This window comes from Brienomyrus brachyistius, chromosome 10, assembly GCF_023856365.1.
Source record: "Brienomyrus brachyistius isolate T26 chromosome 10, BBRACH_0.4, whole genome shotgun sequence".
Lineage (NCBI taxonomy): Eukaryota > Metazoa > Chordata > Actinopteri > Osteoglossiformes > Mormyridae > Brienomyrus > Brienomyrus brachyistius.
This window is the reverse complement of record NC_064542.1, coordinates 2852773-2877002: the sequence shown is the minus strand read 5'-3', so window position 1 is coordinate 2877002 and position 24230 is coordinate 2852773. Positions and strand designations below refer to the sequence as shown.

Sequence of the window (24230 nt, the reverse complement as noted above, 5' to 3'; positions counted from 1 at the left end):
CCAAAGTCTATTGGTCTTGTGTTTTTGTAATAACTTTGCATACATCACATTATATAAAACGGCTAATATTTTAATGTACCTGTAACATATGTATCACAACTACAAAGGTCTGTTAAATATAGTGATAGCAGTACATGTTCTAAACTACTTGGATGGAAAGTTGGTTATATATTAGGCCTATTCCAGGCTAATGTCTTATGTGGAGCTTGCTGTTACGGGACAGGTGACTGCAGGTGTGAAATCAGCTCCTGGCATGAGGGGAGAGCTTCGGTAATTCAGCCAGGCCACTTCCTCACAGAGAGTTCTGGACCTGTCCCGAGCATTGCACCCACACGTGTCCCCTTCAGCCTTTAAACTTTCACCCTTTAAACCATGTACTTTGTATCATATACATATATAAGTGTACACAACACAAACTCATCCCACGGGCTGGAAGCTGTAGGTAAGAAAGGTGGAGCCATTGATAGGAGATTGTGGCTGGGGGTGGGGGGTGGTGGAGGTGGCTGGGGAGGTACAGGGGAGGGAAGGGAAAACAGCCTCACTGGGCCTGCATGTTTGCAAGGGGACTGATCTAACATCCTTGTAACTCCCAGTGGTTTGTGGGTAAAGTTATGCACAAAGAGATATTTTCACAAGCTTCCATTTTGCCATCAAAATCAATGAAAAGGGACTCTTTACTATACTCATACTTACTCTTGATGTACTAACCATAATTAGCAAAACCATGCAGCACAAAACAGTAATTTTTCCCTTTTGTCCTATTTTACAATATGCATTTCAGGTATGACAGAAAGGAGAGAGATTTGGTGGAAAAACTGAAGTTCTGTGTTCTCACCCTCATTTCCTTCTCTATGGTTTGATTTACATGCTCATGAATTCCCACTGAGCTAGATGCTCATGGCTGTTGTCACTCGAATGCAGGTGGGTTAGGGTTGGTGAAAACCAGACGGTGTTGCCATGCAGCGTCATGCATTAGGGGCAGGAGGTGACAGTGATGCTGGATCACCGGATGCTGTAGTTTGGGATTTTTATTTTTTATTTTTTGGGGGGAGGGGGGTTAAGGGAGGGGTCAGAGGTGTCTCCAGGCAGGTTGTTGGAAATGGGGGAGGTGACTGATGGAGTACCACTGACGACAGGAAGGAGATGGCCTCAGGAGGAGCTGCTGCTGCTGGTGGTAGTAGAGGCCTGCCGACAGAGAGAGAGACAGAAACAGGGGCAGGAGTTAAATCTCCCTCCCACTGACAGCTCTCTTTGTTGGTGGAGGTTTGTTAACTGGTAGGGAGAGAAAGACAAAAGGTAAGTGGTTAACCTACTGAAAGGCTTGTACCAAGTACCAATCAGGATCACTATCAGTACCAGTTTGGACCTTATTCATGCAGTGACCAAAGGAAGCTCTTCAATGGACCTGACTGTTGCAGGCGTGTGACACTACTGCTGTCAGACAGAAGTCCATGTATAAGTGTGGGAGGCTAACATCCAGCATCATGCTTTCAGAGTAACTCTTAGTGAGGCTGTGTGCAGTTTGCTAACATCCTGGAAGACAGCGAGTGACGTCTGTGTGCAATGCTCTAACAATAAATCAAAAACACGAACAAACAGAAAAAACTCCTCTTTGGACAGAACAGTCAAATACGGGGCCAAATAGAAAAGAAAAAAAACATACATTACTAAACATGCACAACTGTGTTGAAGATCATGGATTGCCTTTCAAAGGACTAACAATAGGCTTGAATGCTCGTGGTTAAAGAGCCATGTAGGTCAGAGGTCACACAGTGGAAAACAACCATAAGGGTCAAAGAGGCCTTCAGTCAGCTCCTCTGCATGGGCTTCCAATGCAGCCACAGCCTTTCCCATATTAAAAAATACTATCCTTAACCATGACATGGCTTGAATGTTAAATTGATTCACATTATCCTGTGTGTTTGAACAAATATTGGTGCAGGCCCCTACTAAACTGAATCAGAAGGTGACTTAAGTTTCCTTTGTCTAATCTGTTGTCAGAGAGTTAGAGATGCTTCAGTCTCATGACTGAAATCGGATTCTTTAGGTTGGGCTGAGGTATCCAGCCCATATAGGCAATCAAATTAACTCTGTGGTCTAGGGTGTGAAAAATGGAACAAGAATAGATCAAGCCATGATGCAGTCAAAATGAGAAAATAGAAAAAGTGCACCAAAAAACGATCAAAATTAAACACAAAACATATATATTTCGTTTACATCATTCAAGTGCCTCTGTAGATTCAGTATACCATACCTGCAGCATCGGGTTTCCTTCATTTTGAGTACTTAGAACAGAAAAAGAAAAGATGATTTTAATATTCACATTACAACAGTAACAAAGGGATCTTAGTTCATGTGCAGGAGCCTCTCTGGTTTTCTGGTCACTGTTTGAATGAGGCTCAGTGGACAATATCACCCAAAGCAAAGAGGGGGAAACCAACATGTTGTCAGATCCCAGTAGACAAACTTCCCATTTAACCACAAGTGCAGAAAAAAAAATCTCTGCAGTGAAGAAAGGGAACCTGTGGAACAGAACCCGGAGGGAACATCTGAGAAAATACCATATGGGTCAAACCAAAACAGATGGGAAGTAAACTTACCTTTTACATTGTGAACATAAAAAGTTCCACAAAACAATGCTGTATAATGTTAGACAGCCCATTACATTTTGCAAGAAGTCACAGCAACTGGGATTATAGTTGACCTGACAGTGCAACTGAACATGCCCACATGTACTGGACTGCAGAAAGCAATAATAAACATAACAGTAGAGCTTTCAAGTAACATCGGAGTGATGCATTTGGATTATATACACCTACTAGGTATGCTTTAATGTTCTATCTTTAATAATCAACTTAAAATAACCAGCATAAACAAAAGAAATGTTTTAAATACAAAGTAGTTGCACTTTTAGTTTAATTGTGCATGTAAATTCAAATTAAGTGAAAAAAGAACATAAAAAGTGGTTCAAATATTTGTATAATCATATATTAGTCCAACAATCATTGAAACACTTGTTTTGCTTCATTCTGTGCTCTCCCTGTATCTTTTGTTAGAAACACCAAAGTGTCCTTTAAATTTTAATGCTAAAGTAAAACATGACGCATACAAAACAATTTCTGACAGTACCACAACATGTATTTTTACATTAGTAAGTCCTCTGTTGAAACAATCAGAAAATGTTGCTCTTATCTCATGAAAAAAACATCCACTTTTTTCCACATTTCATGCTTCTGAGCACAGAATCTCAGCACTATTACTCTGAGAAAATGGTTTGGCCACGACTCAGGAGTCCCTGCACCAAAGCAGGAAACTGACAAACACCACGGGACATGCTGATGACCTCATTTTGATCAGGATAACCCAGTTTCTCTGGGTCTGGGGATGAATATAATCAGTTTGTCTGTCTGTTTAGTTAACAAATCAAGCCATTAGAACATAAAAATGGTGATTGAAGATAAAGAAAAATGCCATGTACTAATGAAAAACACGGTAATGGATGTTGGAATTATTGAGATTTCAGGGTACCTTTGCACCAATGGAGAGGGTGCTACTGTATAACTTTGACATTGAGCTTGGTGACCTAATTAAACATTCATGTGATCATTCTAAAACCCACAGTAACAACTTCTACTGGAAAAGAGTAGAGAGAGACAACTGGATCCCGGATTAGACTGGATCACAGACTAGACTGGACCACAGATAAGACTGGATCATCTAAAACCCTCAGATTTTGTCAGAAAAGGACCTAAGGAAACTAATAAATAAACCTATATAACAATACAAACAAAAGACTATGGAAATCAATCAGCCGGTTTGGTGGGCTTTCGTTTCTGGCACTTCAGCATGATGGTGACCAATATTGTCATTAACAAGAGAAATGAAACTGCACCCAAACTGATCACCAGGTAGAGGTTTAGGTCTGAGAAGATGTCGTATTCCAAAGGTACCTCCATGGTGTCAGAATAGATTTTGACAGCCTGTTCCACAGTGGATAACTTGATGGTGACGGTGGCAGAGAGAGCAGGGTCTCTCCATTGTCTTTGGCTAGAACAACCATGCGCTGGTGACGAGCATCTCTGTAGCTGAACATTCTCATTGTCCGAATCTCCCCATTGTATTGGTCCAGACTGAACAGTGTAGCATCCGTAAGTTGAAGGAACTGGTATGTGATCCGAGAGTTGTGCACAGAATCTCCATCAATGGCGATAACTTTGGAAACCAGGTGTCCTTTATCAATGGATCTTGGAATCACTTCCTCAACCACAGAGCCAAGTGCGCTCCATGGAGACACTATAACTGATGTGTTGTCATTCTGGTCCACAATAATGATATGGACAGTCACATTACTGCTGAGTGGAGGAATTGCTGAGTTCTCGGTAACATTAACAGTGTAAACTTGCTGATCAAACTGAGGGGCATTGTCATTCACGTCCAGCACACGGACAATGATGCTGGCGGTGCCCAAGGGTGCAGGGACTCCGCCGCGTACAGCGGTAAGTATCAGATTATGCAAAGCTTTCTTTTCACAGTCAGATTAGAGTATTTAGATGCATCACTCCCTGTCAGTAACATGCGACATAATGGTAAAACCAAATATAATGAAAGTGGAATAACTGCTGTAAACACAGAGCCACTGTAAATTTATTTGAATTCACATTCTGACACCGGTTGCTGTTCATTTATTCATTTGAGCATAAACATCACTGCTAAAAAATTGTTCCTTGTGTGTCTAATAAACTTGAATGCTAACATTTTTTTCAACATTTCATTGTTCTGTTGGAAGCAGCAAATCTGAGTTCCAATACAGCACTATTATTATTATTATTATTATTATTATTATTAGTATTAATAATAATAATAATAATAATAATAATAATGTCCACTGTTCAGCTGTATAACACCTTACCAACCTAGTGATGCCATCCTGACTTTGGTTCCATCTAATTTCGTCATTTTCCATCACAGGAAGAAGCTTTTCAGTCTGGCCATTGTGGCCCAAGTTACACAAAACAGTCAATATCAGACAGACCCAAAAGTTAGGACGTGGCCATAAGGAGGATTTGACCCAACAACCATCCAATTACAGAGGCAACATCCTAACCAGTGGCCTGTACTACGAAGGGGGTTTAACCAAATCACACTTAAACCCGAGGTAATTTGTGAATGCGAGGTTGACAAAATCAGGTTGAATCAATCGGGGCTAATCAGTACTACGGCGCCAGTTAAGAAGTTGATTTGTTCAATCGGTGTGAACTTAATTGGTGCTTGTGCGCGTTCACATAAATGGAGCACGAGGCACTGTCATGGCGAGCTCCATACTTTACGGAGGCAGAGTGCGTGGTAATCATGCAAGGTTACGAGGAGTTCAAATCAACGATACAAGGGAAGTCTAACACCTCTGCAGCCAACAGAAGCAGGCAGGTTTGTTGGCAACGAATTGCCGACCGCGTAAATGCGTAAGTACATTTCTATGATCAATAATTCTTGGTCTGAAATATCTCACGATCGCTGATTAGACTAGTATTGTCTGAAAAGAAGTGAAATACTGTTAATAAATGCAGAGGCTCACAAATGTGTCACAATTCAGAAGTAAGCGTATTATTTGCTGTTAAGTATTGTAACGCTCTCTAAAGTTCCATTACTGTGATGTTACTCAGAATTTAAACCTAATGGTAACTTAACTGATATGATTCCAGATGCAGTAATACTGCACAGCGTACTTGGCAGCAAGTCAGGATGAAATATAAAAACATCATGACAAGTGGTAGGGCTATGTATTTATACTCATTATGAAAGATTTGTGTGTAGCCTCCAGATGATAGTGTGTTTCTATGTGTCACAGCTAATAAGAAAAAGCCGTCTATAAAGGCAACGGGTGGAGGGCCACCTCCGGATGCCTTCAGTCAGGCTGAAGAGTTGGCAGTAGCCAACAACGTAGGATGGCCCATCATGGAAGGGGGTTGAGGGTGGTGTCCGGTCAGACCCTGGTGCCTCAGATATGTGCACTCTTTATGTGCAGGGTAATATTGCAATAACATTGCACAAATTATCACGCTGTACAATCATGAAATTCAAATTCATGTGTTATGTGCAACGGAGGGGGGTAATATGCAAGTGGCCCAGCCACCTGCAGAGCCCAGCACCTCCTGCGATCCTCAGGTACAGGTAAGTGCAGAAATGACTAGGTGTGCCCAATGTTGATGCATCTTTACCTATATTCCTTTATTGTTCAGGAGGACTTGGGTGAGGACACTGTGTCGGCACTGTGACACGCACATCCAGGTAGATGCATTGCATCACACGTGTGATTCCCCCAGGATAATACAGTATAGCATAGCATTTAGACCTCTGCACAGATTCTGTGATTCTACCGTCCTTAAGTTGTAATTTGCATTCTCCCTTAGGAGCTGCAGCAACCCCCTTCCCCTCCTGCAGCTTCCTCCACTCGGACCTCCCACACGGAAAGTGCACTGTTGCTTTGTCTTTGGCTCTTCAGGTTCATAAGCTGCATGCGCACTGCTTCACCGTTTCATGCGGTTTTTCCCCCCTGTGTAGGCTAGAACCGACAATGCGCGTTCCCTTTACAAGCGCATGCTTGAGTTGGACTGCAGGAGGAAACAACTGCAAATAAAGAAACTGAAGCTTGAAATTCAAGAGCTCAAGCATGAAAAGAGGGTATCGCTATACATTCATCAGTATTACATCTATATATGTACCATGATTAATTTATCACTTTTACTTTGTAGGAGAGGGAGAGTGGCAACCAATAAAACAGACTTCAATGTGGTCATGGTTTGAGTTTTATTTTAATGAGTGAAACACTGGTCTGTGATTGCATCTCTCACTGCACGTCCTGTGGGGTGGTCGAGGGTCACAGGGTCAACAATGTCTGGAGGCATGGGCAGCGGAGTAGGGGTCTTTTCTTTCCTAATGGTTGCAATATTATGTAGCACCACACATGCTGACACCACCTGACAGGCCCTCTCTGGCCGTACTCGTAGGCCTTTGAGGCAAGTAAAACGTGCCTTTAGAATGCCAAATGTCATTTCTATCCTGACCCTTGTTAGGCTGTGGGCAGCACTGAATTGTATTTGGGGCCTTGTTAGAGGGTCAAGATACTGTAAGGAGTTACCAAGTGCTTCAGGCATGGGGGTCCCCGGTCCCCCAGCAGCAGACCATCAAAATGCCCTTTGAAGAAATTGAAAGCAACTGACACACGCAAGTTTGTGCAACAAAATCTGTAGAATACCGATTGCCTTACCTTCTTCAAATCTTTGAGAGAGAATGGACTCCCTGAAAATGCGAGAGTCATGTACTGAGCCTGGCCACTGTGCGTCCAGGCTTGTGACCATTAAGTGGTGATCACATGTCATCTAAGGATTGAAAGCCATTCCAAAGCTTATTCTGCTATTCTACAGTCATGTTCATATGACACATAATAGAAGCTGAGCCAGTGTTTCACAATCAAATGATGTACAACAGGACTAAACATAGGCATATGTTTAGTGAGGAAACAACTATAGGAACCTGTAACTTTTCCTTAAAGAGAAATACAGTGATACCTCGGTATCCATCCTTAATCTGTTCCATATCCTTGGACTTATACCTAACAGGATGTATTCTGAGGTAGCACTGTACTATCAAAATAGTGCATCAGTCATGACAAATATATGTTACAGAAGAAGCTAAGAAATTCCAAATCACCTTATGTGAGGAGATGGTGAACCTAAGGTACACTTGTAGTCACTAGCCCATATATCAGATCTAAAAGCATATTATGAGAAAAATACCTGTACATTGATGCTGTGAATAGATTTGCGATTCACATAATCGCCCTAGTGGGCGGCATGCTGGTGCAGTGGTTCCCTGCCTCGTGCCCATTGCTTCCAGGATAGGCTCCAGACCCCCCGCGACCCAGTAGGATAAGCGGTTTGGAAAATGGATGGATGGATGGATAAATCGCCCTAGTGTTCTCCCAGGGGTGCACTAATTGGGATGTGTCTGCAATCGATGATGCATAAATTGGCCACTGACAAAATATCACAGTGCGAGGCATACTATATGCTCGATCGTGAGGGCATTGCTGCGGCGAGTGGAATTAGAGACCTCTTGACCGAGCAACTGGCAAAGGTAACGAATTCCCTCAGATGAAAATCTGTACCTTTCATGGAGAATATCGTCCGGGTATGCCAGCGGATTCTGGCGATCTCTAAAAACCCTGGCCCTGTGGAGAGAGCCCCTCACGTTTCGCACTACAATGTCGTACGGATCATCCAGGTACGCTGGCATTGTCTTTGGAGAATTTGTAGTGGGAGAGGGGGTGCTCATATAGGGCTGGCTTACGCGGAAACGTCGACTTAACCAAGAACAAGAACTGCTCGGAGCAGTTTTGAGACTTAGCGTAAATTGTCATAGCAATATGTCTCGACTAAAACCTACCCACCTTTCGTAGTACAGGTTAATCGCGAAGTTACACCACACATCATAAAGCTACTCGCAATGTTACCCCGATAAGCCAGTTACCCTGCTTGGTAGTACAGGCCACTGCTAACCCCACAAACCACTCACATTAATACTACTACTACTACTACTACTACTACTACTAAAAATAATAATAATAATAATAATCTATCCATATTCCAAACCACTTGTCTAGGGAAGGCCTATATCCCTGTACTGAATAAGTAGTTAGGAAATGGCTGTGTTTTTAAATTTATTATTATTCATGTATCCATCCATTTTCTAATCCGCTTGTCCTACTGGGTCGCGGGGGGTCCGGAGACTAACCCGGAAGCAATGGGCAAAATGCAGGGAACAACTCAGGATGGGGGGCCAGCCCATCACAGGGCACACTCACACACCATTCACTCACACATGCACATCTATGGGCAATTTACCAAGTCCAATTAGCCTCAGCATGTTTTTTGGAATGTGGAGGGAAACCGGAAAACCCGGAGGAAACCCCACGACAATATGGGTAGAACATGCAAACTCCACACACATGTAACCCAGGCGGAGTACTAAAAATAATAATAAATTTAAAAACACAGCCACTTCCCAACTACTTATTCAGTACAGGGATATAGGCCTCCCCCAGCAACACATGGTGCAGGGGAAGGCAGGGGAACATGCGAGATAGACTATACACACACATTCATGTACACATTCATTCATATACACTAGACCTGTATTACTAAGCTGGTTTGCTTGCTTAGCCAGATTACTTATCAGATTTAACGTAGTCTGGGCTACATGTAAGTGCATGAAGATAAAGACCCCAGCATTAATGGAATCTAGAATCCGACAGGTTATCTGGCTAAGCAACAGTCGTCCTTTATGATACAGACCCACTACAGGCAATTCAGAGACGTCTGTTCATCAAACTGGCATGTCTTAAACTAGAGTTACCAGAGTAAGTCTGCATAACATAGAGAGAACATGCAATTTCCACAGAAACACAGAACAGAAGCACGATTCAAACGATTCTCAAGTGAGAAATCAGTGTTACCTGCAGAGGTATCATGCCAATAAAAACAACACTAAGAATATATACCTCTCTTATTAAAAATAATCTTGGCTAAGATCATTGTTCTAAACTGTTTTGTATTTAACTAGTATGTCTATATTCCACAAGCACAGTGGACTAAACTCAAAATACTTCAGCAGACAAAAGATATTCTCTACATTCCTAAGGTGTTAGGTTGAAGAAACTGTTATTAATCATTTTATCATTCCTGTATGATTAGCTATGAACGTAAATATGTATATACATTATTTTGTTGTCTTCTATCCACATGCTCTAGATTATATTAATAATAGTATTTAGCTTGCATGTACCCTGAGACCTCAACACTACTACTACTACTACTACTAGCAGTAGCAGTAATAATAATAAAAATAATAATGTCCACTGTTAAGCTGTCTAATATCTTACAAACCAAGTGATGCCATCCTGACTTTGGTTCCTTCTAATTGTGTCATTTTCCATCACAGGAAGGAGCCAGTAAGTCTGCTCATTGTGACCCAAGTTACAACCAAAATAAAACTCCTTTTTAACAGTCTTAGAACAATAGAAGGAGAATTCAAACAGTTTTTCCTAGAGAAGAATGGTAATGCTAAACAGAGCTCAAGAAGATAAGTCAAGAAAGAATGATTTATCAGTTTTGTTAACATTACACTAAACAAAACCCAAATAAGTACGGAACATAACACAACAACTAAATGCAGTGAGGAGGGGAAAGCTGACTACTTTTGACAAATGTTCATCTCTTGTATTAAGTTATTCGTGTAATAGATAACTTAAATTTACTATTAATAACAATACACTACACTATTTAATTTTTTTAATATAACTACTAAAAAAGGAAGAGTAAATTCCGGTACTTGCCATAGAACTGCTGCAGATATTTTATATATAACATCTTGGTGGGACATGAGTTCTAACCACGTGAAAAATAAGAATAAAATGTCTAGCAGAAACATAGATACTCAAAACTGAAGCAGTAACTTTTCTCTACACCCATGAAACTAAAAATATACAAATTTACCTGCAGTGTGGAGGCAGCAGATTCACTGGTTTCTGTCAGGCCTGTGCTCCTGGGTATACTGGAAATGAGGTATCCAGCCTTGGGTACCGGCTGCCTAACCACCACCTTCCCCTTCCTGGTCTCTGCTAGAAACAGACTGTACCAGTAGGCATCACTGGAGATCAGGGTGGAATCCGCTATAGTAGAGTTCCTCTGGCTGATGATGCTGTTCCTACATGCAGGAGGAGCCGCTTTGGTGGGTTTTGGTTTCTGGCACTTCAGCACGATGGTCACCAATATTGTCATTAACAAGAGAAATGAAACTGCACCCAAACTGATCACCAGGTAGAGGTTTAGGTCTGAGAAGATGTCGTATTCCAAAGGTACCTCCATGGTGTCAGAATAGACTTTGACAGCCTGTTCCACAGTCGATACCTTGATGGTGACGGTGGCAGAGAGAGCAGGGTCTCCATTGTCTTTGGCTAGAACAACCATGCGCTGGTGACGAGCATCTCTGTAGCTGAACATTCTCATTGTCCGAATCTCCCCGTTGTATTGGTCCAGACTGAACAGTGTAGCATCCGTAAGTTGTAGGAACTGGTATGTGATCCGAGAGTTGTGCACAGAATCTCCATCAATGGCGATAACTTTGGAAACCAGGTGTCCTTTATCAATGGATCTTGGAATCACTTCCTCAACCACAGAGCCAAGTGCGCTCCATGGAGACACTATAACTGGTGTGTTGTCATTCTGGTCCACAATAATGATATGGACAGTCACATTACTGCTGAGTGGAGGAACTCCAGAATCTCGGGCTTCGATATGAAAGAGAAATTCCTTCTCTCTCTCATAATCAAATGTTTTTAGTGCATAAAGATCACCATTTTCTGGATTAATAGAAAATAACATAGACATGGATGTGTTTGCTATTTCCCTCTCTAAGATGAAATAAACCAGATATTGGTTTTCATGTAGATCTGGATCAAATGCTGCCACAGAACTCAGCAAAGATCCTGGTGCATTGTTTTCCATCACAGGAATAGTATAGAATGACTTTGGAAATAGGGGTGCGTTGTCATTAATGTCCAGGAGCTCCAAAGTAATTGTTTCATTATCAGACAAAGGAGGCGTGCCTCTGTCAGTGACAATGAAAGTGATGTCATACTCTGAAACTTTCTCCCTATCCAAAGGCTCTGATACTATGAGTGCAAAATCCTTATCCGATGACTTATTTAATGCAAAAGGTAATTGCTGATTTATAGTTATGTTGACTATACCATTATCTCCTGAGTCTCTGTCACCGATTCCTACCAGTGCTATAACTGTTCCTAAAGGAACATTCTCCTTTACAGCAGTCTTAAGAGATGTAATGGTGATTGTTGGGTGGTTATCATTAACATCAGTAACAAACACCATTACTGTACACTGCCCTGAAAGTTGATTGTAACCTTTGTCGTGAGCCTGAATGTGCATCTCAAGCGTTTTTATTTCCTCAAAATCGATCACACCTTTCACTTTTATTTCTCCCGTATTGGAATTCAGAGAAAACAAATCCTGCGTTTTTTCAGACGTGTAAAGTGTGAAAGAATACACAATCTCTGCGTTACTACCCTCATCTAAATCCTCGGCGTTTAGTTTCATTACAAGGGACCCGATAGGCGAGTTCTCGGTAACATTAACAGTGTAAACTTGGCGATCAAACTGAGGGGCGTTGTCATTCACGTCCAGCACACGAACAATGATGCTGGCGGTCCCCGAACGCGCAGGGACTCCGCCGTCTACAGCGGTAAGTATCAGATTATGCAAAGCTTTCTTTTCACGGTCCAGCGCCTTTTTTAAAACCAGATTTGCGTATTTAGATCCATCACTTCCTGTTTGAATGTCTAGATTAAAATGATCGCTTTCAGTTAGATGGTATGTTTTAATTGAATTTGAGCCATAATCCGGGTCAACTGCATTATTTAGAGAGAACCTCTCACCGACTGAGGTTGATTCTGAAATGTCCAAATGCATGGTTTCCTTCCGAAAATGAGGCGCGTGATCATTTATATCCAGTATTTCTACTTCAAAATTAAATATACGAATAGGATTTTCCAAGGTAACATCCATTTTAAGAAAACACGATGAAGTTTTTATGTTGCAAATGTATTCCCGATCTATTTTCTCTAGAACATACAATTCACCAGTGTCTTTGTTAATGTCCAAATACTTCTTGCTATGTAAGATATCAAGCTTTACCTTACGTCCAGTCAGACTTCCAACATCGAGTCCAAGATCAGCCGCTAAATTCGCCACCACTGACCCCTCTTTCATTTCCTCTGGAACAGAGTAACGAGTCACGGCCCAGACGCTGCTCCACATCGCGTAGAATGTGAAGAAAACACAGACGTAGTATACGCATTTCCCATTGCAAAATGATGCCATAGTTAAAGAAAAACAGCTTGCGTAATATTCATTAAATATATCAGAAAAAGATGGTATGAGCTATTTTCTCTACAGAATGTCCAGTCGTATATTCCGGGGTAAAATGACAGTGTGTACGGTATTATCTCCAGAAAGCAGCGAGCACGCGCAGAGCAGCCCGCACTCTGAACCCTGTCATGGCTCCCATGCATCTACAGAGCCGGCGAAATTTATCAGACAACAGCGACATATATAGAGGGAATGTAGACAAAATAGGTTGAAATAACTTAAAAACAGCAATTTATATTAAAACAGATGGCATCACAAAATATGATTAATATAACCATCCAAAAGGCACCCTTCTGGGTATTTTCTATTACCTCAAGCGTACTATTGTGGTCGAGCATTTTTCGTCTTAATTCCTACTTAGGACTTTCGCAATTTAATTCTAATATGTTTGAAACATTAAATATTAGAGATGCACATCCTCTAACAATGCATAACCATTCATATACTATAATTTGGAATACCATGAACTGCAGAATTCTTAAGAATTGTAGTCAAACTTTTCTGGTGTTGGTACACACATAATGAATGCTGTACAACATAAATACCAGATTCACTAATTAAATATGAAGTAAGGCTGAAGCATGGATACCCGGAGACATTCATCTGTCTTCATTATTTACCATCCATCCATCCATCCATCCATCCACCCATCCATCCATCCATCCATCCATCATCTTCCACTTAATCCGGGGTCGGGTCGCGCTTTGCAATTAATTAGCAGATGACCTTATTCATAGCAGCTACAAGTGAGGCAGATAACCACTTATTCTGCTCAGGGTCACTGGGGGAGCCTGGAGCCCGTTCCAAGCAGCAGGGAGCACAAGGCTGGGGTGCACTCTGGATGGGATGGCAGTCCTTGGCAATGTGCACACACATGCAGACTCATTCACAATGGAAAATTTATGGACACCCTTTAGCATAACTGTATGTGTTTGGACTGGGGGTGGAAACACATGCTACATGGGGGGAGAATTTTAACTCCCAGCATCAGAGACGGGGGCCACCATGCTACCCTTACTATTAACGACAGCAGTACTCATTCAACAAAGATTCAAAATACTACCACTGTACACTTTTCTATATGTTTATATGTTATATGTCTATATGGTTGTGAGTATATGTAAAGCTGGGGAACGTGAGACTAAGAATTTCATTGCGGGTAATGATGCTACATTGTTATCTGTATATGAATTAAACTTGAAACGTGACATTGTATATATTCGGTAGATGCTTTTACGCGAAACGGCATACATGTTGGAGAAAGCAAGGTCAAAGGACTTTGATAAAACATTTTTTCAGTCCCTGGAGTACTTGATGTAAAGGGCCTTGCTGAAGAGTCCATCAGTGAAATCACTTTGCAGGCCATGGGATTTGAGCCAGCAACCATCCAATTACACAGGCAACATCCTAACCCGCTAACCCCACAAACCACTCACATCACTACTACTACTACTACTACTACTACTACTACTACTAATAATAATAATAATAATAATAATAATAATAATAATAATAATAATAATGATAATAACAACAATAATAATAATAATAATAATAATGGGGGCGGCATGGTGGTGCAGTGGTTGGCGCTGTTGCCTCACACCTCTGGGACCCGGGTTCGAGTCTCCGCCTGGGTTACATGCATGTGGAGTTTGCATGTTCTCCGTATGTCGTCGTGGGGTTTCCTCCGGGTACTCCGGTTTCCCCCCACAGTCCAAAAACATGCTGAGGCTAATTGGAGTTGCTAAACTGCCCGTAGGAGTGCATGTGTGATTGGGCTGGCCCCCCATCCTGGATTGTTCCCTGCCTTGTGCCCATTGCTTCCGGGATAGGTTCCAGACCCCCCGCGACCCAGTAGGATAAGCGGATTGGAAAATGGATGGATGCATGAATAATAATAAATTTAAAAACACAGCCATTTCCTAACTACTTATTCAGTACAGGGATATAGGCCTCCCCTAGGCAACACATGGTGCAAGGCAGGGGAACATGCGAGATAGACTATACACACACATTCATGTACACATTCATTCATATACACTAGACCTGTATTACTAAGCTGGTTTTCTTGCTTAGCCAGAGTACTTATCAGATTTAATGTAGTCTGGGCTACATGTAAGTGCATGAACACAAAGTCTCCAGCATGAATGGAATCTAGAATCCGACAGGTTATCTGGCTAAGCAACAAATCCTCCTTTATGATACAGACCCACTACAGGCAATTCAGAGACGTCTGTTCATCAAACTGGCATGTCTTAAACTAGGGTTACCAGAGTAAGTCTGCATAACATAGAGAGAACATGCAATTTCCACAGAAACACAGAACAGAAGCACGATTCAAACCCTCAACCATGTAGGAGTGAGAGATCAGTGTTACCTGCAGAGGCATCATGCCAATAACAACACTAAGAATATATACCTCTCTTATTAAAAATAATCTTGTCTAAGATCATTGTTCTAAACTGCTTTGTATTTAACTAGTATGTCTATATTGCAGAAGCACAGTGGACTAAACTCAATATACTTCAGCAGACAAAAGATATTCTCTACATTCCTAAGGATATAGAATCACTTGTACCCAAAAAAAATCTGTCAATCTATAAGGATGCTCCCAGATCTTATTTTATATCATTATATTACATATTTTGTACGCCACAAAAAATGGGATTGATATGCAAGTCGATATGGTCCTGAGAAGTCACACCAGGAATATACCGAGACACTTTATATGAATCTCTGTAACCTGCAGTACACAGATAATAAGGCAGATAAAAGAGGTTACATGTTTGTTTTTATATTACCCAAGTTACAACCAAAATAAAACTCTTTAACAGTCTTAGAGCAATAGAAGGAGAATTCAAACAGTTTTCCCTAGAGAAGAATGGTAATGCTAGACAGAGCTCAAGAAGATAAGTCAAGAAAGAATGATTTATCAGTTTTGTTAACATTACACTAAACAAAACCCAAATAAGTACGGAACATAACACAACAACTAAATGCAGTGAGGAGGGGAAAGCTGACTACTTTTGACAAATGTTCATCGCTTGTATGAAGTTATTCGTGTAATAGATAACTTAAATTTACTATTAATAACAATACACTACACTATTTAATTTTTTGAATATACCTACTAAAAAAGGAAGAGTAAATTCCGGTACTTGCCATAGAACTGCTGCAGATATTTTACATTATAACATCTTGGTGGGACATGAGTTCTAACCATGTGAAAAATAAGAATAAAATGTCTAGCAGAAACATAGATACTCAAAACTGACGCAGTAACTTTTCTCTACACCCATAAAACTAAAAATATACAAATTTACCTGCAGTGTGGAGGCAGCAGATTCACTGGTTTCTGTCAGGCCTGTGCTCCTGGGTATACTGGAAATGAGGTATCCAGCCTTGGGTACAGGCTGCCTAACCACCACCTTCCCCTTCCTCGTCTCTGCTAGAAACAGACTGTACCAGTAGGCATCACTGGAGATCAGGGTGGAATCCGCTATAGTAGAGTTCCTCTGGCTGATGATGCTGTTCCTACATGCAGGAGGAGCCGCTTTGGTGGGTTTTGGTTTCTGGCACTTCAGCACGATGGTCACCAATATTGTCATTAACAAGAGAAATGAAACTGCACCCAAACTGATCACCAGGTAGAGGTTTAGGTCTGAGAAGATGTCGTATTCCAAAGGTACCTCCATGGTGTCAGAATAGACTTTAACGGCCTGTTCCACAGTCGATAACTTGATGGTGACGGTGGCAGAGAGAGCAGGGTCTCCATTGTCTTTGGCTAGAACAACCATGCGCTGGTGACGAGCATCTCTGTAGCTGAACATTCTCATTGTCCGAATCTCCCCATTGTATTGGTCCAGACTGAACAGTGTAGCATCCGTAAGTTGAAGGAACTGGTATGTGATCCGAGAGTTGTGCACAGAATCTCCATCAATGGCGATGACTTTGGAAACCAGGTGTCCTTTATCAGTGGATCTTGGAATCACTTCCTCAACCACAGAGCCAAGTGCGCTCCATGGAGACACTATAACTGGTGTGTTGTCATTCTGGTCCACAATAATGATATGGACAGTCACATTACTGCTGAGTGGAGGAACTCCAGAATCTCGGGCTTCAATATGAAAGAGAAATTCCTTCTCTCTCTCATAATCAAATGTTTTTAGTGCATAAAGGTCACCATTTTCTGGATTAATAGAAAATAACATAGACATGGATGTGTTTGCTATTTCCTTCTCTAAGATGAAATAAACCAAATACTGGTTTTCATGTAGATCTGGGTCAACTGCAGCCACAGAACTCAGCAAAGATCCTGGTGCATTGTTTTCCATCACAGGAATAGTATAGAATGACTTTGGAAATAGGGGTGCGTTGTCATTAATGTCCAGGAGCTCCAAAGTAATTGTTTCATTATCAGACAAAGGAGGCATGCCTCTGTCAGTGACAATGAAAGTAATGTCATACTCTGAAACTTTCTCCCTATCCAAAGGTTCTGAAACAACTAGAGTAAAATCATTATCTGATGACTTGTTCAGTGCAAAAGGCAACTTCCCATTTATTATAATGTCAAGTACACCATTATCTCCTGAATCTCTGTCACTAATGCTTATGAGGGCTATTACTGTACCTACAGGCACGTTCTCCTTCACTGTGCTTTTCAGTGATGTAATTGTAATTCCTGGATGATTGTCATTAACATCATTAACAAAAACAACTACTGTACACTGCCCTGATAGTTGATTAGGTCCTTTATCATGAGCCTGAATGTGCATCTCCAATGTTTTTATGTCCTCAAAATCAATAATGCCTTTTACTTTTAATTCACCTGTATCAGAATTCAAAGAAAACAAATCTTGCGTTTTTTCGGATGTGTAAAGCGTAAAAGAATATATGATATTTGCATTTGTACCTTCGTCTAAGTCCGTAGCATTTAGCTTCATAACAGGGGTTCCAATAGGTGAATTTTCAGAAATGTTAACATAGTAAATTTGGCGATCAAACTGAGGGGCGTTGTCATTCACATCCTGTACGCGAACAATGATGCTGGTGGTACCGGAGCGCGCAGGGACTCCACCGTCTACAGCGGTGAGTATCAGATTATGTACAGCTTGTTCCTCCCGGTCCAAAGCCTTCTTTAAAACCAGATTCGCGTATTTCGATCCATCACTCCCCGTCTGGATATCTAGACTGAAATTCTCATTTTCACTTATATAGTATGTTTTAATTGAATTTGATCCCATATCTGGATCAACCGCGTTCGTGAGAGAGAATCTTTCTCCAGCTACTGCCGACTCCAAAATATCTAAATGCATTGTTTCTCTCCGAAAATGAGGTGCATTGTCGTTAATATCTAATATTTCAAGTTCAAAATAAAATATTCGCTCAGGTTTTTCTAATATAACATCCATTTTAAGTAAGCACGATGAGATTTTCATGATGCAAATATATTCTCTGTCTATTTTCTCTACAATATACAGTTCTCCAGTTTCTTTGTTAACGTCTAAATATTTCTTGCTATGTAAAATATCGAGTTTTACCTTACGTTCAGCCAGATTGTTAACATTAAGTCCAAGGTCAGCAGCTAAATTCGCCACAACAGAACCTTCCTTCATTTCCTCTGGAATAGAGTAACGAGTCACAGCAAAAACGCCGCTCCATATTGCGAAAAATAAGTAGAAAACAGAAACGTACCATTCACCTTTCACATTAAGATGCGATGCCATTATTTTAGCAAAAGACAAGACAACGCAATAGCAAGTCGTCAGTTGTTTTCGAAGAAAGAAAATGTCCGTGGTGTTTACGCTAGATAATCCGATGTGAAGAACGAAATATCATGATGTAATGAAACATGGCCGCTTGCACGGGTTGAGCTCCTCAGGCTTCCCACCCGCTGCAAATGTTTCTGGCTGATTAGAGAACAGCGACACGGTGTGCAGAAATCTCACCTGAACATATGCCTATAATTTCTCAGAAACTTCATTCAGGTTCCACACAGTCTCGAAACGACGTTACAAAATACCTTTACAAAATATATGCCGTTCCTGATCCAAGCAGGTATAGGTATAAGTCAACAGACTCTATATTAGACAAACTTCACACAAATACCGCCGTTCCCAGATAGCACTATGTTATTGTTTCAACACTGAATTATAGTTAAATGCGTTGAATTATGGTCAATGTTAAATTATGAACGTTGAAAGTGAATTGAGTTTTGGTCAGATTTTCAATATTGAAAAATTGACGGTGGCAAATCCTTGATTCAATGTTGATATAAAGTTAAAAACTGAAGATCAATGTTGTTTCAGCCTTCTTGTCTGATATGGAATCAATGTAATTTCAACATATGTCTGCTATCTTGGTTGTTTCCACGTGCAAGGCTTCTTTTCAAGGCCTAACCCTCCCTTGCAAAACACATTTTATTGGTTTTCCAGCTGGAATTATATGTCTAATACAAGGGGACATAATTGTAGGAATTAGCATAGGCCTATATATAAAGGAACCATGCTTTTAACCAGTGGTTGTAGTGTCCTCATGACACCAAAATTTCAAACTTCGATTCGATTACCAAAATGGTATTGAAATTTGACACCATTTTCAATACCCGATACGGTATGCAATTTAACTGAATTTAAACATGTATTTAAATTGCAATGTTGTTTTCAATGTTTTGTAAAAAAAAACCCTTCACAGTCGAAGCAGAGTAATATAAGAAATAATTTCACCTAAATTAAACTCTACAGATTACGACAGCAATATCCTCTCTGGTCATGAACAAAAACCATTTAGTGTTGTCAAAAGTATTGAAAGTATCGATTCTATTATGTATAAAATGGTTTCATTGCACATTTTTATGGTATCGATTCTATAGCCTGCACTTACAGTTTGCTTTGACTACTGAGTTTCATAGGCTACCAATTCGTATACCTAGACCTGAGTGTGGTCTCACGCTCACTGTTGTCAGAGCTTTCACCACTGTGCTTAATTCATAAAGAGTGTAGCCAGAATGATGTCTGGAAATACTTCGGCTTTGTGCCAAATGAAGGCGGCATACCACAGGACAGAAGAAAGCCCGTATGCCAGTTATGAAACAATAGGAGTCAGGAGATTAAGGGATGATGTGATCCAGGTATATAAGATTCTAACACGTCTGGATGCTATTCAGTCAAATGGCTACTTCAATATTACTGTAGTTTAAATACTAGAACTCGTGGCCATAGATGGAAATTAGCAGGAGGACGTTTTAAAAAGGATTTGAGAAAAACTTCTTTACTCAGTGTGTAGTTAGAGTATGGAATAGTCTTCCTGTTGGTGTAATGCAAGCTAAAACCTTGGGTTCCTTTAAATCAGCGCTAGATAAGATTTTAACAACTCTGAGTTATTAGGTAAGTTCTCCCCAAACGAGCTTGATGGGCCGAATGGCCTCCTCTTGTTTGTAAATTTCTTGTATTCTTATTCTACCAAAGGGGGCACGCAAAACACGCATAATCCAAAAATTTTTAAGAACCGACATGCGACGCAATACAGAGAGTTTCGAGAGATATGTATCTTATTTCTAGGGCTGCCGTGATAAGTCGACATAGCATTGGAACGGAGAGCTTTTTAAATAGCCTTTGCTCTTTTAGCTGCATAATACACTCATTATTAAAGCCATAAAGTTGTCTGCCTGCCATATTAAAATCTTTATTGAATAAAAGTTTGTGAAAATGTTTAGGTTAAAATCTCCGCTTATTCTACGTTGACTGACGGTGCCAATGTGTGCGTTTGTGCAGGATGAAACTTGTTTGGATCCACGTCGGTTATCGTAAACTGAAACTAAAATGAAAATGGACACTAAATAAAAGGATGTAATTTGTGAAAAAAAACTTGACAGACTTTAATCTGCAAAAAGTACCGCCACACAGGCAACATCTGTTTACCTCGTTTAACCACAGTATCTCCTCATTTAAAAGATGTTGTGGCTGCTGATCTGTCCCTTCCTTCATCGCCACGTCCATGTATTCACACTAGGCAATCTGTACCGTGATCAGTGCATTTCACTAGTGAGATCACTCCATACCATGGTCATGCCCACTTAAAGAGATGGGCCTGGACGGGATTCAGCTGCACTTGGATATGGTATATATCTAGTGCGATCATTAACTGTGCTTGAGCACAGAACATAGATAAAACGTCAATGATGTGACTGGCACATGCATGCATACTACCAGGAAGGAATGGATCGAGCAGTGACAGGCTGTACAGATCACGTAGCGATAAACATCAAACAAACATGATGGCAAAGGAATCACTTTAGTCTATAGCAGAGATCCAGTGTTTGCTGGAAATTAGTGCTGATGAGAGTATCCAGGAACAACAACACAGAAAAACTCCAAGATATTTGGTCAAATACGGGACTGTCTTCTTATACATGCAGCAAGATTAAATGAAAATCGCTGTGTTGCATTCGCAATAAATATATATAAAGGGGATATGTCATCTTGCCCAAAATGACTCCAACTAAGCCACAAAATAAGGATATTAATCATGGACTCCATCCTGCTGTGCGATCTAGCAGTTCTCTTCCTGTGTTTTCTTTAACACAAAAAGTTGCACAGTGATGATGAAAGCGTACCTGGGCCCAGAATGTTAAGAACATAAGAACATAAGAACTATACAAACGAGAGGAGGCCATTCGGCCCATCAAGCTCGCTTGGGGAGAACTAAACTAATAGCTCAGAGTCGTTAAAATCTTATCTAGCTCTGATTTAAAGGAACCCAAGGATTCAGCTTGCACTACATTATCAGGAAGGGTATTCCATACTCTGACTACACGCTGTGTAAAGAAGTGCTTCCTTAAATCCAGCTTGAAGTGTTCTCCCGCTAATTTCCACCTATGGCCACGAGTTCGTGTATTTAAACTAATGCTGAAGTAACTATTTGCTTGAACAGCATCCAAACCTGTTAGAATCTTATATACCTGGATCATGTCCCCCCTCAGTCTCCTTTGCTTGAGACTGAACAGATTTAGCTCAAGTAACCGTTCCTCGTATGACATTCCTCTAAGACCAGGAATCATTTTTGTGGCCCTACGCTGCACCTTTTCTAAGGCCACAATGTCCTTTTTAAGATATGGTGACCAAACCTGCACACAATATTCTAGGTGAGGTCTCACCAAGGAATTGTATAATCTTAGCATTACCTCCCTTGACTTAAACTCCACACACCTGGAGATATACCCCAACATCCTATTGGCCTCTTTTATTGCTTCCCCACACTGGCGAGAATGGGACATGGAAGCATCAACATACACACCAAGGTCTTTCTCATGATCAGCTACCTTTATTTCAGTGACACCCATGAAATACCTGTACTTTATATTTCTGCTCCCTAGATGGAGTACCTTACATTTATCGATGTTAAATTTCATCTGCCAGGTATCGGCCCAGTCACTAATTAAATCAAGATCCCGCTGTAGCTGCTGAGCCACTAATTCAGTATCTGCTACACCACCCACCTTGGTGTCATCTGCAAATTTCACCAGTTTACTGTATATATTGGTATCCATATCATTTATGTAAATTAGGAACAATAGTGGTCCTAAAATCGAACCCTGCGGTACCCCACTATTAACGCAAGCCCACTTCGACATTGTGCCTCTTATAACTACTCGCTGTTTCCTATCTGTTAACCAGTTATCAATCCAGGTCGCTACGGTACCTAAAATACCTGTCGCTTTGAGTTTAAGTAGGAGCCTCTTGTGGGGGACAACATCAAAAGCCTTTTGGAAATCTAAGTAGATGACATCATAGGCCTTCTTATCATCAACTTCCTGAGTAGCTTCCTCAAAAAACTCCAACAGATTTGTTAAACAGGATCTACCTCTCCTAAATCCATGCTGGCTATCCCGCAAAATGTTATTAGAGTCCAGGTAATCTACCATTTTCTCTTTGATTATAGCCTCCATAACTTTACCAGTTATACAAGTTAGACTGATTGGCCTATAGTTAGACAAATTACTTCTATCCCCTTTTTTAAAAATAGGCGTTATGAAGGCGTGCTTCCAATCAGAAGGTACCACACCTTCAGATAAGGATTTTTGAAACAGTAAAGTTAAGGGTCGGCAAATAATATCCCTCATCTCTTTTAACACTATAGGTAAGATGCCATCAGGACCCTGTGATTTATTTATTTTGAGCTTAGCTAGGCTTTGCAAAACATCTGCTTCAGTTATATATATATTAGCTATAGACAATGCTGGATAGGTAATAACTGGTAAATTACTAAGGTCCTCAACAGTGAATACCCGTGCAAAACTATCATTGAACTCATTTACTATATCAATGTCGTTTACTATTATAAGACCCTTACTATCCTGCAGATTAGTAATTTCAGGTTTTAGAGCTCTTTTAGAGTTAAAATACTGGAAGAAACTTTTAACGTCATCCTTAGCTTCCAATGCAACCATCCTTTCGACATTTCTTTTAGCTCGTCTAATATCATTTTTTAACTCAGTCTGTAGACTTAGATATTCCTGCTTAATTCTGTCATCGTCAGTTATTTTCCATTGCTGGAACAAAGCCCTTTTCCTCCTTACTTTATGCTTTATTTCCCTAGTAAACCACCTAGGTTGCAATTTCCTAGATTTATTCTTGCTGGAAACAGGTATGAAGTCCTCTTGCACTTGCAATAATGTGCTTTTAAAAAATTCCCAGGCCTCTTCAACAGTTTTGTTATTTAACTCCATCCAGTTCACAGTTTCTAGTTTTAGTCTCATACACTTAAAGTCAGCCTTCCTAACATTATATATTTTTGATTTGGACTTAGCTCTTCGAACACTAAACTTAACCTCAAATTTGACCATGTTATGATCGCTACTGTCAAGTGGTTCTAAAACGTCTAATTTACCAATCCTGTCCTGGTTATTAGAGAGAACAAGATCAAGAATGGCATCTCCCCTGGTAGGGGTGTTAACAAACTGAGTAAAAAAACAATCCTGTACTAATTCCACCATCTCCAGTTCATTTTCTGAAGAGCCAGTGACAATGTCCCACTGCATTCCTGGTAGATTAAAATCACCCATAACTACCACATCATTTTTATTGCTCATAGTCCTAATATCACTGTATAACAATCTGCTTTCCTCAGCAGCTATATTAGGTGTTCTGTAACAAACACCGACAATTAGGCTATTTGAGTTTTTAGCATCTAATTTTACCCATATTGCTTCCGTAGTTTTATTTATATCAG

The 24230-nt window shown here is 40.5% G+C and overlaps 1 protein-coding gene across 40 annotated transcripts in view; it reads right to left on the bottom strand.

Annotated features, from left to right (window-relative positions):
- The window catches only part of LOC125750555 (protocadherin alpha-C2-like), a 186409-nt gene that overhangs the window by 130369 nt on the left and 31810 nt on the right, over positions 1–24230 (bottom strand). For 10 of the 40 annotated variants that reach the window (XM_049028585.1, XM_049028596.1, XM_049028584.1 and 7 more), the window contains one exon: positions 16128–16429. The exons of 1 other annotated variant lie outside the window; for it this stretch is intronic. In XM_049028585.1, the coding sequence (XP_048884542.1) occupies positions 16247–16429 (183 nt within the window). In that variant the 3' untranslated portion in view covers positions 16128–16246. 29 more of the 40 variants (XM_049028594.1, XM_049028593.1, XM_049028592.1 and 26 more) reach the window with 9 other exon arrangements.